This window comes from Protopterus annectens, chromosome 6.part0, assembly GCF_019279795.1.
Source record: "Protopterus annectens isolate FY-2018-M chromosome 6.part0, PAN1.0, whole genome shotgun sequence".
Taxonomy (NCBI): Eukaryota; Metazoa; Chordata; order Ceratodontiformes; family Protopteridae; genus Protopterus; species Protopterus annectens.
The window spans coordinates 418,332,023-418,348,067 of NC_056737.1; the positions used below are offsets into that span (position 1 = coordinate 418,332,023).

The window sequence follows — 16,045 nt, forward strand, 5'->3', positions numbered from 1 at the left end:
TGACATTTCCGGATAACTAAACAGAGAATCGAAATATTTAGAGGCAAAAATATACAGACGACGTTTAGTGCGCTGATTAAATAAAGCACAAAACAGACAGCAAGGTACGTCGTGGTCAGGGCCTAGGCAAGGAATACAGTACAAATGAAAATCTTTGAGGTATTTGCTTTCCACAAGTAATGCAATTAACTTTTACTGACACAAGTAAGGAGCAAGAAAGTTTCCCCAACGGGGTACTTAGCTTTAGTTGAAGACTTCGGTTCTGAAACTCGAAAACGAAAGTTTCAGGAGTCTGCCGACCGGCACTTGCGAACTGCTTCTGCTTCGGGCACTGCACGGCAAGAAAGACTGATGTGATGGCATTGGCTGCATTGTTTTGTACCCCTGACGACCTGACATCATGGAAGGGACAGCAACAGATGCAGGACTCAAGACTTTGTTAATCAATGGGACCTAATAATATCCCAGGATGACTCCCCAATAGCATGAAACACATAATTTTGGGGTCTCTAAGTACTATTCAACTGTAGCCACCAAACTGGATTTGTGCAAAAAGGGGGGGGGGGGGGACATGCAAATGTTCAAGAGTAAACTGCTATGGATCTAGGAAACTACAGACCCACAAGCCTAACTAGTCTCATACATACTACCATTGAAAGAATCATTGACATGAGAAACTTATTGGCGGATCCAACACAGTTTTGGTTGTCATGGAAAAGTCATGTCTAATCAACCTGGTGGAGTTCAAGAAAGTCACCAAAGCAATGGAGGAGGGCAAAACAGTGCACAATGACTATGTCGACCTAAACAAAGCATTAGACAATTTCCCACTCATGCAATGTAGAAAAGCTCACTGAATTAGGTATAAACCCCACATCACCAACTGGACTGCCAACTGGCAAACAGACAGGACCAAGAGTTAAGACGGGAGTCTACCAACAAAAAAAGGCCAATCACTATGGAGCCACTCCTGTTTGGCACGTACATCTCTAAAGTCAAGGCTAATGTTAAAAGCATCTGACTGACCAAACATCCTCCAAGAGTGCCACACTAATAACTAGCGCCAAGGGTCATGGTCTTAAACTGAATGTTGAGAAGTGCAAAACAGCATCCTTCACTAAGATTACCACCTCTACAAATTACATCAATAATACATCCCCAAGTAGACTCAGCAGGTCAGGGATTTTAGATGTCTAAACAGCGACTTGGCTTGAGCAATATTCTTGAGAAGGGGCAGAGGGGGAAATGCCTAGACAGAGGTTTACCCACTGGAAGGATACGGCCAATACCCCTGCAAGGTGTGAGTAATGTACACAGAGGAGAGAGAGAGAAGGGGGCTGGAGGAAGGGAAGCACTAGGTTTTTTGTGTTTCACTGTTGCAGTCATCACACTTGGATTGATACCCACAGCTGAAGAAAGGGTGGAATCAGTAAAGAAGAGTTTGAGCTGGCTAGTATGCCCTGCAGGACTGCAGTTGCAAAACCCACCCTGGATTTGGAATATATAGACAGGTGGTAATGCTTGGTGAATGTGTGTACAGAACTCCAAGTAGCAGCTTCCAGAATGTTCCCGGTAGGGACTCCCCTGAGGAAAGCTGTAGAGGTAGAAGTTGCCCTAGTGGAATGGGTTCTGACCCCCTGAGCTTTCACAGCCCCTGATGCCCGCTTCAATGGATTCGCAGGCCTCTACAGGAGACCCGTTCGGAGTTAGATATGCAGCGAGACTGACTGCGGAACCCGATGTCTCTACCTTGGATGGGTCCGGAGCTGCTGAGCAGGCACTGGCTTCTGAGGAAGTTCTTTGCACTATCTTCGACACAGACTACTTCTTTCACATCTTCAGTTCTGTCTAAAACTACCAAATTTCTAAGGCCAAGAGTACGAGCTACACCTAAAAAACCACCAGGAACTGTTTGATGAAAGGGTGGGAGAAGAGGGGTGGCTCAGTGTTGTAATGAGCCGAGATGGCAGAGGCATGGATCTTAATAGGATAGGCCTCTGGAGTAGATCTGCTAAAAAATCCAGGATTAGAGGTAGGGAGGGTAAAGTTGTGTCCTCTCCTTTAAATTGAATCCAGGAGCAATACCTTTTCCACTTGGCACAGGATTTCTTTGTACTGGGTCTTCTGGCTTCCAGAATGACATCTAGCACCTGCTTGTTTAGGCTGGTCACTGGGGAGAATTCAAGGAATAAGCCAGGCTGCAAGATTCAGGGTGTGCGGATGCAAGATCTGTCCCCCCTGCTGAGTGAGGAGGGTCTGGCTCTGGGGTAGGTGCTAGGGTGGCACTGGTGACTGGCTGCAGTAGTGGGTACCAGTGCTGGCATGGCCAGTCTGGGGCAATAAGGTTTGTCCTTTGTCTGTCCTGTCTTATCTTGAGCAATATTGAGAAGGGGCAGAGGGGGAAATGCATAGATTGAGAGGTTTACCCATTGGAAGGATAGGGCATCCACTTTCCAGGCCCTGCTGTGAGGTGTCCTGGTGCAGAATTTGCTAAGCTGGTGATTGCAGGGGAAGGCAAAAAGATCCACCTCTGGGGTCCCCCATTTCTGAATCAGAAGGTTGAAGGTGCTGGGCTCTAACTGCCATTCATGTGGGTCTAGGAGATTTCTGCTCAAGTCTGCCAGTAAGTTGTTTGCCCGGCAGGAATGGAGCTTGCAAATGGACCTGCATGGCCAAGGCCATGTTCCATAGGGCCATGGCTAGCCTACAGAGTGGGAACCCCCTGCTTGTTGATGTACTACATGAACTATGGTGGTGTCTGTTTTTATTAGCAGGGGTCCTGGTGAGAGTAGGGATCTGAAAGCTGTCAGGAGCGTGCTGAACAGCTAACATCTTTTTGGTTGATGTGCAGATGAATTTGACTTGGGCTCCAGTGGCCCTGCATGCACTTGTCGTCCAAGTGAGCCCCCCAGGCATAGTCTGAAGGGTCTATGGTTGGGGTCTGGGTGACATGGGGTTGAGTAAAGGGAAGTCCTTTGTTGTGGTTGCATGCTGCTGCCCACCAAAGAAACTTTGTCCTTAGACAAGGTATGATAGGGAATGACAGTTTCCAGGTCCTGAGAATGTTGGCACCAAAGACTCAAGTACCATTGAAGTTTCCTCATATGCAATCTGGCATATTGAATTAGTGGGATGCAAGAGGTCATGAACCCTAGAGCCTGCAGGATTTTCCCTGCAGACAGCTGGGTTCTGGTGGTAATTTGAGATAAGTAGCCTGTCAGATAGCATTCCTTACTCCAGAAAAACAAGCCTGCCTGGGATGCTGTGTCCAAGCTTGCTCCCAGGAATACAATCTGACTGGGGACTAGTTTTGATTTATTTTCGTTGATAGTGTACCCCAGAGAGGTTAGAAGGTTCTTTACACGTCAGGTGCTGCAACAGCATTTCCTGACTGCCTGCATCAGGCAGTCGTCCAAATATGGGTAAATTTGAATTTTTCTGTCTGCAGTACGCAATGGCTGGAGCCAGGCATTTTGTGAATACTCTGGTAGCAGTGGATAAGCCAAAGGGAAGTGCAAAGAATGGATAATCCATAGATCCTGCCCTGAAACATAGGCACTTCCTGCAGGAATCCCTGATAGGGACGGGCAGGTAGGCCTTTTAGGTTTAGGGTGGCTAACCAGGCATCTTTGGCCAGCATAGGAAGAAGCTGCTGAAGGGTGAGCATTTTGAATTTTGGTACCACCAGGAAGGTGTTTAGAATGGAAAAATCTAGTAATGGGTGCCAAGTACTCTCTTTTCTGGGTACCAGGAAAAGTCTGGAGTAGAACCCTTGACCTATCTGTTCCACAGGAACAGACTGAATTGCCCTTATGGAGAGCAGGGATTGAACTTGGTTTTGTGCCTCTGTCCACTGGTTTGGAGGTAGATTTGGGAACCTTTTTGGGATTGGCAGTTGAGTGGAAGTAAAATATGTACGCCTGGGATACAATGTTGAGGACCCATCGGTCTTTGGCAATGGAAGTCCAGTTTTTTGCATGATGGCCAAGTTTTCTTCCTAGGGGCACGAGCAGTTGGGCAGAGGTGGGGAGTGGAGTTGAGAAGTCATTGTGAATTCTTTCCGTAAAAGGGTGGCTTAGCACTCCCTGTTTTAGAAGGCACTCCATTGCTTAGATCTCTGCATACCATGAGACTGTAGTTTGGGGGGGGGGGGGTCCGTTTCCCCTGGGTCTAGTTTGAGATGGCCTTGAGGGAGCCGGAAAGGACCAATGTTTTGAGGGACAATGCCTACCGAATCTAGGAGGCTGTACTTGCAAGAAATCTTTGTCTGCATAGACTTCGCTTTTTCTTCCATCTTTTTAAGAACCTCTTCTGCTTTAGTGCCAAAGAGATAGTCCTTGTTCAAAGGAGATTCTAGTAATTTTGATTTGACATGACCTAGCAAGGTCTGCTCCTTAAACCAAGCATGTCTTCAGTACAGAACCAGTGACTGCTGCCATGCAAGATGCTTCTTGGGCAAAGCCACATTACAAAGTATGCTTGCCAACTTAGCTTGCAGAATGCATAAGCTCTGGTAATTCTTTAATTTTCTGCACAGTCTGTAAAGGTAGCTAATTTTTGCTCAAGTTCCATAATATGCTGTTGGTACTTCACATGTGAAACTAGCAATTCAAAGCCCTAATTGCGAGAGCTGCAGGTGTATACATTCTTGCCCCATCTGTCTGTCTAAAGCTCTGGAATCCCTGTCCGAAGGGGTGGGATTTTTAGCTGTAGTTGCTTTGATACCTTTAGGCCCCTGGGAGAGGACCTCTGGGTAAGCAGTAGGATTTCTGAAAAGGAATTTGAAACAGTCAGGAACTCTGTAGTACCCTTCTGGTTTCCTAGGAGCAGGGGGTAAAGTATCAGGAGTTAAGACAGGATTCCATAAAGACAATTTACACATCCAGGACTGGGGGGCATTGCTAAAGGCCTATGCTGTGGCAAATCTAGAAATTTTCAGAGTCTCTTTTTGGACTGAGGATAGTCTTGGCATTCCCAGTGGAAATGCTCACTTAATGCAAGGTTTCACCAAAAGAAAAATCCTCTGTAGGAGAAGCAGAGGGAATGGATTCCTCTGCATCTGAATCCTCATAAGCAGATAAAGGCAGGTCTTCATAATCCGATACCGCAGAGTCAGACTCTTGGTCTGTTAAAGCTGCTGGAGACAGGTCTCTTCCTCTTAGCAGGGGAAGGCTGGCTTCCCCTAATGAGCATAATAAAGGTCTTCTGCCATTTTAAGCATTTGCTGCGACAAGGAAGCAGGTACTTGAGTTTGGGTAGTCTGTTTTTTAGGCATAGCTCATAGTCTTGGCCTTAGAAACTCGGTAGTTTTAGACAGAACTGAAGACGCGAAAGAAGTCGTTGGTTTGTGTCAAAGATCGGTAGTGCAAAAAAACTTCCTCAAAAGCTGGTGCCTGCTCAGTGGCTCTGGACCCATCCAAGGTAGAGACATCAGCAGTTTCCATAGTCGAAGAGCCTTGCGGCATACTGGACTCCAAATGAGTCTCTGTAGAGGCCTGCTAATCCACTGAAGCGGGTATCAGGGGCTGCGAAAGCGCCAGAGTACCGGCGAAACGGCGACTAGCTTAACAAAAGCGTTGTCAGCAGTTTTGGACCTGTGTGGTCTGTCTTTATCCTTACGTTTTTTCAGAAGATTGGTAGTCGGATGGCTTACCGAAGCCATTTCGGAATACGGACATAGAGAGCGAAAGTATTTAGTGACAATAAGGGCCCAACGACCAATAGTTCGGGCATTGAACAAGGCACAAAACCGACAGCAAGGTACGTCATGGTCTGGGCGTAAACAGGTGATGCAGTAAGACTGGAAAGCTCGGTGTGGCATTTGCTTTTCACAAGCAAGAATTAACTTTTTCTGACATTGGTAAGAGCAAGAAAAAAGGATCCCCAACGGGGTACTTAGCTTTAGAAGACTTCTGGACGATTCACTTTAGAAACGAAAACTTAGGTAGTGGCCGACCGGCACTCGTGCGAACTGCTTCTGCTTTGGGCTCCTCGGCAAAAAGACTGATGTAATGGCTTCGGCTGCCTGTTTTTATACCCCTGACTACCAGACGTCAGTCTTGGCAGTGACAGCAACAGACGCAGAAATACTAAGTCTCTGGTATTCGGGCTGACTGAGGGCTACCTGCAGGCAGATAACCCAAGTGTGAGGACTGCAACGGTGAAACACTAAGAACATCAACCAACCTAGGGATCTAAACCTAGTCTACAATATAAAACAAGACATGCTGGAGGGTCCGGTCAGTCTCAGAGGCTGCCTCTTCTCTGGGAAAGGCTTCCTATCCACGTAAAGTTCTTCTCTACACTGCAAAACTTAAATTAGTGGAAGGGGAAATAAAATTTATCCCGGCTCTGCCACCAATGTTTCTATGAGAGAGAGAGAGGGAAAGCTTGCAAGTGTCTGACCACTCATGACCAAGTTTATCCCCCCCACCCAATAGCTTATGGGACCAATGTCTTTCTAATATTTCTGAAAAGCATAGCTAGGCTTACAAAGGCCCTTTACACACATTAGTCTAGTACTCTCATATGATCTTAGGAGGCCAAAGGTCAGGGTTCAGAAATGAAAATGACCGACTCCCAGCTAGAAGTGCAGAAACCTAGATGACTTGGCAATTCTGACATCGAAGTACGCTTCCTGGAGGTCTACAGATCACATCCAATCATATACATTAAAACTGGGCAAAAATGCTTGCACCGTGATGAAGATGAATGGCAGTTTTGTGCCATACTGATTAAGGTTGTGCCAAGATCAAAGGCTTGACCACAGGTCCTGGTTTTTCACTGGAAATAATTAAAATAGATTCCCAACCCTCACTGGTTTGGTGGGACCTCTCGGATGGCTCTTTCTAGTCTCCCAGATTGGGTTGGGAGGGTGGCCTAATGGTTAAGGTGTTTGCCTTACAAACACAAGGTGCACGGTTTGAGTCTCACAAAGGATAATTGGCCAAGTTTAAAATGGCTCGCAAGGGCAGTTAGCTTAGCACTAATCTGAATCCGTGAAAGTCTCTCGCTCTCCCCCTCTCCTCTTGCTGCTATGCATTAGTGGAGAGGGATATCTGGGAGCAGCAGTATCTGCTGGGATGAGGTTAGGACAAGAGTACTGTTTAGCCTCTTGATACGACTTCAGTCCCAGCTGTGCTTCATGATGGCAATCCTCACAGCTTTAGGATACTACTAGTAGTCGTGAAACAATTATGCTGAATTTGGAAAGTAGATATAAAGGCACTTCTGGTAACAATACACTGCTTTAGGTAATTGGGGAAAATATACTGCTTTAGGTAACTGAGGGATGCACTCAATGGACAGGCAGGCAGATCCTACTAAAACTTATTGAATTATTTTTCATCAGAACATCCTATTGGATAGGAAGGATTTTACCATTCTCTAGTAGAGTGGGATTCTCAGTTTCTTGAAGATGGGAACTAACCTGCAGTACTATTCATTCCCCAGTCTCCCAGATAGCAGCATCAGGGCTAGCACATTCAAGACTTTCCTCCAAAATAGGGCTGCAAGTGTTCTTCAGAGACTCAAAACACTTTCTGGGAACCATCACTTACTAAAAAAGTGAGGACATGCTTCCTGAAATGCTGTCATGTACTCTACCAATCACCCAGGAAGTGTCTTTAGAAATGACAATATTCTAATTCCATGTACAGGACTATAAAATTAAGCCCAGCTCTTCCCCCTAATCAGAACAAATTAAAATTACCTGGGCAGATGCACAAAACACAGAATGAGAGGAATAGCATAGTAGAGAGAGAATGGTGACAACAAAAGGCAAATCAGAGTATGGCAGAAAGTTGAAGGGAAACAAACTTTTAAGTGACTGCACTTAACTTATGGTGGTACTTGTGATCGCCTGAATAATGTTTTCTCTACTATTTGCTCTTCACTACACAAGGCAACGATGACCACAGCCAAGTGAACAAAAAGAAATACACCCGACTGATGTGACTATCAAATGAAAAAGTCAATTAATATTGCTTATGGTGACTACACTATGGTTAACTTGCTTCATGTCCACACAGTGAGTAAATTCAAAAATAAAGCCATGGAAGCATTGCATGCCATGTTTGCTTTCTGCAGGGATGGAACTAGTCAAAGATAATTCTGGTAACAATTTGAGACAGACCTCCAGACTGAACAGGAAGAGGACAAGACATACAAGCAACATTACAGTTCTAACATAAATGCACCCTTTCAACAACCTACATACCGAACCATTATTTGGGATACAGCACAAACTAGTCTCTCTAGCAAATTAAAAAAAAAAACATATGCAGTAAACCAGTTTCACTTCTTAAACCTACCTCTCACTGCAAAGTTCCTTGCCATTCAGCTCATAGACTGCATCATCGGCATCTCTGTGATCTTCAAACTCCTACAGGCAAAATATTTAAAAGCTAGTCAAAAGCATTACTAGATCACTCTTCATAACTAGTGTCTTATAAAAATTTAGTGCATCAAAAGCTTTTATACACAAACGAACCGAACTGCACCAGAAATCAGCATTTTAGTGATAAAACCTTTGAAAAGCAACAAGCATCTACAACTTAATAGTACTATATTAAAAAAACCCATAAAAAATCCAAAGGATAAACACTCACTTGGAGTACATAACATTCAAACTTCAGATCCATTTTAAAATCACCATGTGAACGTATTTTTACAAGGTTCATAGATTAGTACTAGACTAATTGCCCTTGCAAGCCATTTTAAGCCTAGTCAATTATCCCTTGAGAGACTCAAACCCTCCACCTTGCATTTGTAAGGCAAACGCCTTAACCATTAGGCCACCCTCCTAAGCTAGTCACATGATTACACTCAAGAGAACTTGCCTTTAAAACTATAATCAGTTTAACCATACAAAAAATATATTAGAAATCCTCTTTTACTATAGTTACCACCAACTTTAAAATGCTCGCTAGACATTGCATCATTTAAACCTGGATACACAGTAGCACTCAGGTAAATCTGCCAATGCAATTCGTTTTGTTCTAAAATAGTTTGACACATCCCACCCCTTAAATCAGCACGTACCTTCTCTAAGACTATAAACTGGAAGGTGTTTTCAGAATATTGGGAAATATGCTTATATAAAGCATTAGACATTTTTGCTGTTTTTATATCAAACGATGTTTATATTCTTGACCTCAAACAATGTTCAATTTTTCCCAATACAACATGCTTCACATAATTTACAAATAACAGCATACAACACACAGTGGCACTGTGGACAGGCCCCGCATTTATGCATGCATCCTCTATACTATAGAACTTTTTTGGTATACTCCAATATTTGTTTAAAATTCCTATCTTTATATACAGCTTTGGGACAGGCACCCAAAATATTGTAAATGTCCTGGTCATGCCTAAATAATGCCCAGTTCTTGTTAATTATATGACTTATTGCCATACTATCGTATGTTGTGACAAAGTGCCGGCCATTTTGTTTTTGTTCATCCAAAGCTATTGTAATATTACTGAATCTCACTGGCTGTATTTCACGCCCATCTATATCTTGTTGGACTTAATTAGAATTCGCCACTTGATTAGATAATATGGGCCGGAAAATGCCTTTCCTTCTCTTATGCATCACTTCTTTCTTGATGCTCGCAATAAGCCTATTAGGAGAACCGCGATGCTTGAACAATTCACTCAAATATGCACACTGTTCCATAAAATGTTGTTCTGTGGTAATCATTGTGGCAGCATGTACCATCTGTCTTATCATGACGACTCGTTTTTGATGGCAAGGATGATTACTATCAAAATGTAAAAACCCACTGGAAAATGTGGGTTTTATGAAGATTTTAAAAATGTATTATTCTGATGATCTTTGTTCAATTGAACATCAAGATAGGAGATGGTCTCATGACTTGAGTGCAAGAAAAGGATAAAAATGTTGTAGTATTTATATATGTAATGAAATTGTGCATCGGCACTTCAGGTCCAGACCACAGAATAAACAAGTCATCCTAGAATCTTGAACACATCTTAATATACTGGAAAAAAATCACTTACAAAAAAAAAAAAAAAAAAAGAGAACTTGTCTTCCCAACAGGCCATTATATATTAGCACATGTAGGTCCACAGGATGCCCCCATTGCCACTCCTGTGGACTGAAAAAAAAAAATAAAAATCTGGTCTTCATAATAAATACAATTATTAAATAGTACAAGCTCCGCAAAGGTGGTTTAAGTACTGTTTTTCTCTTGCATAATTTTCATGTTAAATAATCAGTAAACCACTCTAATCTGATGTCATGTGGTATACTCTATGCGCTCGAGGGACTTGAACCTCAGCACAGAAATAAACAGAACTTGCTGGAGGGACAGGTTCATAACCCAGAGGCTCCCTTCGCTCTGGAATAGAATTCCAGTTCATGTGAGGCAGAGCAGCTCACTGAATCTCTTCAAGAAGAATCTCGATAGGTGGATGGGGGATCGTAGGTTTGTCTCGGGGATTACTCCCGTGTCACTATTAGACAGAGGCACAGTAAACTAAACCATAAAAAGGGCACAGTATACTCAAATCAAGGGGTGTCGTAAGCCATACAGAATTGGGCTAGGCTTATAAATGCCCCAGGGCAGATAGCCTAGTATGAACCTATGAACCTATACTACTGAATAAATCACGAACACCTATACTAATGAAGATGCCTTCGATATTGCGGTTCATTCGCTTACAATTACTTAAAAATTCCCATAAATCTTTGGAAAGGGAAGGCATCTTCTTGACTGTCTTAATTGCGCATCAACAAACTTGGCTATACCACTCATTTTTGCATAGGTCATACTACGGGTCAGAAAGGTGGATTTTCAGTATTATTAAATTTTGGGATAACCATGAATAGAATATTTCACCATCATATGTTTATATTCATCCAATGTAACGGATTTTTCTAATAAATCTTCCATGTGTTGATCAGTCCTTTTGTATGCGATATTAAGTTCATAAACAAAACCAGTCGATACATCTCATACAAATGTCGATGTGTCAATACATACCGTACAAATAAGCTATCTTCTGTTCATAGTCATTCATCCATAACTAACTCCGCCTCCTTTAACAGGTCTTAACCATTTCAAATTCTGCTTTTTAATATTAAAGTTTTTTTTTTTTTTTTTTTTTGCATTGTTAAAATTACCATACTCCTTCAACTTTGATTGTTCTGACAAATATCTAATGTGTTCACACATACTGAAAAGTCGCTAAGAGTGGATGTAACTCAGGGTTAAACTTAAGCATCCTTAGACTATTCTCTGCACTGTGTATGGTCTGAGACATGAAAAAAATAATGTTAATTGCCAACACAGTTTGTTTTGTTTCTGTATTTGGATACATAACGGTTTGGTTTTGTAAATTGCATCTTTGTGAACAGTTGCTACGGTTGCTAGTGGGAATTTTAGTGTGGATATGGAGAACCAAAACTTACAACTTCATTATAAGCTTCTGTCAATCATTTGACCCAGCTTAATTGCAGGCACAACAGCAGCAGCAGGCATCACAAACATTAACGCGTAAATGCAGCTACTGTAAACTATTTTACATTTCAATTCCAATTCACAAAGGAGTGGGTCAATACCTGCAGGGCAACATTATTTTAATAAATTTTAAGCTACAAATCAAAGCCAAACTATTTTGTTGACATGGAGGCATGTCTAAACACAGAAATGCTGTAAACAGATAGAGAATGTTAATTCAAGCTTGTAGGTTCCACAGAAGTTGAATATATTTCATGATAAATTGCTAAAATATAAGAAATTATAGCAGGAAAATTTGTATTTTAAGGAATGCATTACAGCAAAACAAGTCCTAAAAGGTTTAAGGATACAAAAGTATCTATCTGGCCTTTTGGAGCATTCCTTATTACACCAAGAGCTGATAGCATTATATGATGGACATGGGTGAGAACTTGCGAAACTCCCTGTGAAACAATGTTAAAGAAATGGACCACCTTTAGACATATCACCTGTGATATGAAACTTTCAAGTCCATCAAGAATAATAAAATACAATTTTGTACCTACCATAAATGTAGATGTCCGATAGACATGCAACTGCAGTCATAACATGTGGGTTGTCCTGCCTCAGGCAGCCCTCGGTCGGCCAGATTCCAAAGTCTGGGTCCGACGTCGGCTGATGTCGCATTTCTCTCCGACGTCAGAGCGGCTGGAGTACATAAGCATCAGCCGACGCCATTTTCTTCTTGCCCCAGATACCAGGAGCCCTCTAAGGAAGGCTGTAATCAAATTGGAAGACAAAAACAGGATTCCAAACAAATAAATGAGCAATAAAACAAATACACCATAACAGATATCCCCAGCTAAGAGTAACAGGGATAGGAGTGGACCCTAGGCATAGAGGGGTATGGATGAGGGAAAATCCGACTGCAGTTGCATGTCTATCTGACATCTACATTTATGGTAGGTACAAAACTGTACTATGTCCTTCAAGAATGCAACTGCAGTCATAACATGTGGGTAGAATACCATAGCTTAGCTGGGGGAGGAGGTATGCACTAGGAAAGAGATGGTGTGGCAATCAAACCCTGCAGGACTGCCTAAGCAAAGCCTGCTCTGGATCTGGAATATAGAGGGAGATTGTAGTGTTTGGAGAATGTATGCACGGAGCTCCATGTAGCAGCTTCTAGAATGTCCTTGGTAGGCAACCCTCTTAAAAAAGCTGTAGAGGTGGCTGTAGCTCTGGTGGAATGTGGTCTGACATTGGCTGGAACAGTCTTTCCATGAAAGGAATAACAGAATCTGATGCAATGTCCAATCCATTTAGAAATAGTCTGTTTTGAAATTGCTTTTCCTTGGACTGCAGGGGCGTAAGCTACAAAAAGTTGCAGACTTCCTACTGGCCTTTGTTCTGTCCAAGTAGTATCGAAGTTGTCTGTGAATGTCCAAGGTATGCAAAAGTCTTTCCCCCTTATTCCCAGGATTGGGGAAGAAAGCAGGCAGATGAATGGCTTGATTTAGAGAAACCCTAGATACCACCTTTGGCATAAAAGTAGGGTTGGTCCTTAATGAAACTGTCTCTGTGGAAAATAATAAAGGGTGGTATTGCCATTAGGGACTGTAGCTCCAAAACCCTTCTTGCTGAGGTAATTGCCAACAGGAAAGCTGCCTTCCATGAGAGAAATTGCAAGTCAACTGAAGCTACTGGCTCAAAAGGAGGTAGAGTCAGTTTTTCTAAGACAAAATTGAGGTCCCAGGCTGGCACTGGGGCCTTTCTTGGTGGCTTAATGTTCTTGATTCCCCTGAGGAATTGCCTTAGTAAGGGGTGAGGAGAAAACAGGAGGATCAGTGTTGCTGTATCTAGATGAAATAGCAGATGCATGTATCTTTATGGAAGAGTATGAGAGGCCGTTCTTTAACATATCTGCCAAATATTCCAAGATAAGTGGGATGTTCAGTAATGATGCATCATGTCCCTTACTGGTATTCCAATTGCTGAATCTTTTCCACTTTGCTAAGTAAACCTTTCTGGTGGATGGTCTTCGAGCCTCTGTTAGTATCCGCTGAGCTTCCTTGGAGAGAGATAAGCTGAAGTTATTTATGGGATCTCCCAGGCTGTTAGCTGCAGTGTCTGAAGGTTTGGATGCAGTGTTTCGAAATTGTGTTGAGTCAAAAGTAGAGGCCACTGAGGGAGGGCCCACCTCCTGGTGTGACATATGCTCCGTAGTAGTGGGTACCAGTGTTGTCTTGGCCAATCCGGAGCTATTATGATTCCCTTGGGCTTCTCTGCTTTGATCTTTAGTAATACTGAGGTCATCAGTGGCAGAGGTGGGAATGCATAGATTGCTAGGGAGTTCCAGTTGAATGAGAGGGCATCTATTTTACAAGCCTTTGGATGGTATGTCCTTGTGCAAAATTTTGGTAGAAGATGGTTGAGGTGAGAGGCAAAAAGGTCCACTTCTGGCTTGCCCCATGTCGAAGTGAGTTGTCTGAAGGCCTTCGGATGTAACCTCCACTCGTGTGGATCTGTGAAATTCCTGCTTAGGCTGTCCGCCAACACATTGTCTTTTCCTGGAACAAACTGGGATTGTAACTGGATGTTTAGGCTCAATGATTTCTCCCAAAGCTGCATTGTCAGTCTGCAAAGGGGGTAAGAGTGAGTGCCCCCCTGTTTATGTACCACATCACAGTGGTGTTGTCTGTCCGTATCATTAAATGGCCTTGCTGGAGTTGGTGTTGAAAAGCCTCGATGGCATGCATTACTGCCAGCATTTCCTTTTGGTTTATATGCAGATGTGTTTCCTTTGGAGACCATTGTCCTTGTATACACCTGCCTTCCATGTGCGCCCCCCATCCAAGGTCTGAGGCGTCTGTAGTCATGGTCTGTGTTATGTGTTTTTTTGAATGACATACCTGTGTTTTCCTTGCTCACCGAGGCCCACCATAGGAATTCCTTTTGTAGGCATGGAATGAGTGGTATGATTGTCTCCAAGTTGTTGCTGTGATGAGACCAAATGCTTTTTAGGTACCATTGAAGCTTTCTCGTGTGTAGTTTTGCTAATGGAACTAGTAGAATGCAGGATGCCATGTAACCCAGGGCCTGTAGGAATCTCCTTGCAGTCATCTGGGTGAGTTTTGATAAACCTTTGAAGTAATGAGTTAACTTATCTTGCTCGTCTTCTGTCAGGTAAGCCATCTGAGAGGCTGTGTCTAGTTTGTCTCCTAAGATGATTTGCTGGGATGGCTGCAGTCTTGACTTTTGGAAGTTGACTGTGTATCCCAGAGCTTGAAGTAATCGTATGACATAATCCAGGTTTTTTGCCAACATCAATTTGTTGTCCGCTTGTATGAGGCAGTCGTCCAGGTACGGGTAAATCTGTATACCCTGGAGCCTGCAATGAGCAAGTACTGAAGCCAGGCATTTTGTAAATACTCTGGGCGCAGTAGATAAGCCAAATGGCAATGCTGAGAATTGATAATGCTCTGGCCCTGCAAGAAATCTGAGGTATCTTCTGCAGCTGTGTCTGATAGGGACATGCAGGTATGCCTCCTTGAGGTCCAGAGTAATCAGCCACGACTCCTTGCCCAGCATGGGAAGGAGCTGCTGTAGAGTCAGCATTTTGAACTTTGGTACTATGAGAAAGGTGTTTAATGCGGACAAGTCCAGTATTGGTCTCCATTGAGATTTTCTTGGAACAAGGAACAGTCTTGAGTAAAGCCCGTTCTCGTTCTTGTCTTTCTATTGCTTTCATTCGAGTCAGCAGAGTGATTTGCTTGATAGCCTCTGCCCTTTGATTTTGTGGTAGGTTTGGCATGCCTTGTTTTCTTGGTAAGGTATGAAAATGAAACCTGTACCCTCGGTCTATAATGTCCAAAATCCATTTGTCCTTTGTCAGTCTGTGCCAGTTTTCTGCAAACGGAGACAATTTCCCACCCAAGGGAGCTTCTTAGTTGTTCCCTGGTAGGCGGTAGTAGAGGAAAGTCATTGAGTTTGTGGTTGTTGGGCAGGTGAAACCCCTGCGTCACTTCTTTGGTTTCCTGGCTGCCATTGTCGTCCCCTGTAAGGGCCTCTGTATTGGCCTCTTCCTCGGCCACGTCTGTTCTTACCCCTTTGAAACTTTTCTGGATTAGGAAAGGACCAGTTTTTTGAAGGCCAATTCCTACTGAATCTGGGGGGTTGAACCTGGAAGAAATCTTTCACAGTCTGAACTGATTTTGCTTTTTCTTCGATGGTCTTTAACACATCCTTGGCGTTTGCACCAAAAAGCTTGTTCTTTTCCAAAGGTGCATCCAGAAGTTTTGCTTTTACATGATCTGGTAGAGGTTGATATTTTAACCAAGCATGTCTATGAATCACTGCCCCTGTCATACCTGCCCTACATGAAGCTTCCAGTGCATCATATCCACACTGCAGGAAGTGATTGCTTACTTGCTGAGTGTTATGTACAGCTTCCTGCAAAGTCTTCCTGTCTAAAGGATCAGGAGAAGCTAATGTTTTTTGTAAATCTTCTAAGAGATAATCCTGATATTGTAACACATGAAAAAGGCAATTTAAAGCTCTCATAGATAAGGTAGTGG

The 16,045-nt window shown here is 43.1% G+C and overlaps 1 protein-coding gene across 3 annotated transcripts in view; it reads right to left on the reverse strand.

Moving 5' to 3' along the window:
- The window catches only part of LOC122804350 (serine/arginine-rich splicing factor 5-like), a 587,000-nt gene that overhangs the window by 448,766 nt on the left and 122,189 nt on the right, over window positions 1–16,045 (reverse strand). For all 3 annotated transcript variants that reach the window (XM_044074161.1, XM_044074162.1, XM_044074163.1), the window contains exon 3: window positions 8,313–8,383. In XM_044074161.1, the coding sequence (XP_043930096.1) occupies window positions 8,313–8,383 (71 nt within the window). The remainder of the gene's footprint in view (window positions 1–8,312; window positions 8,384–16,045) is intronic.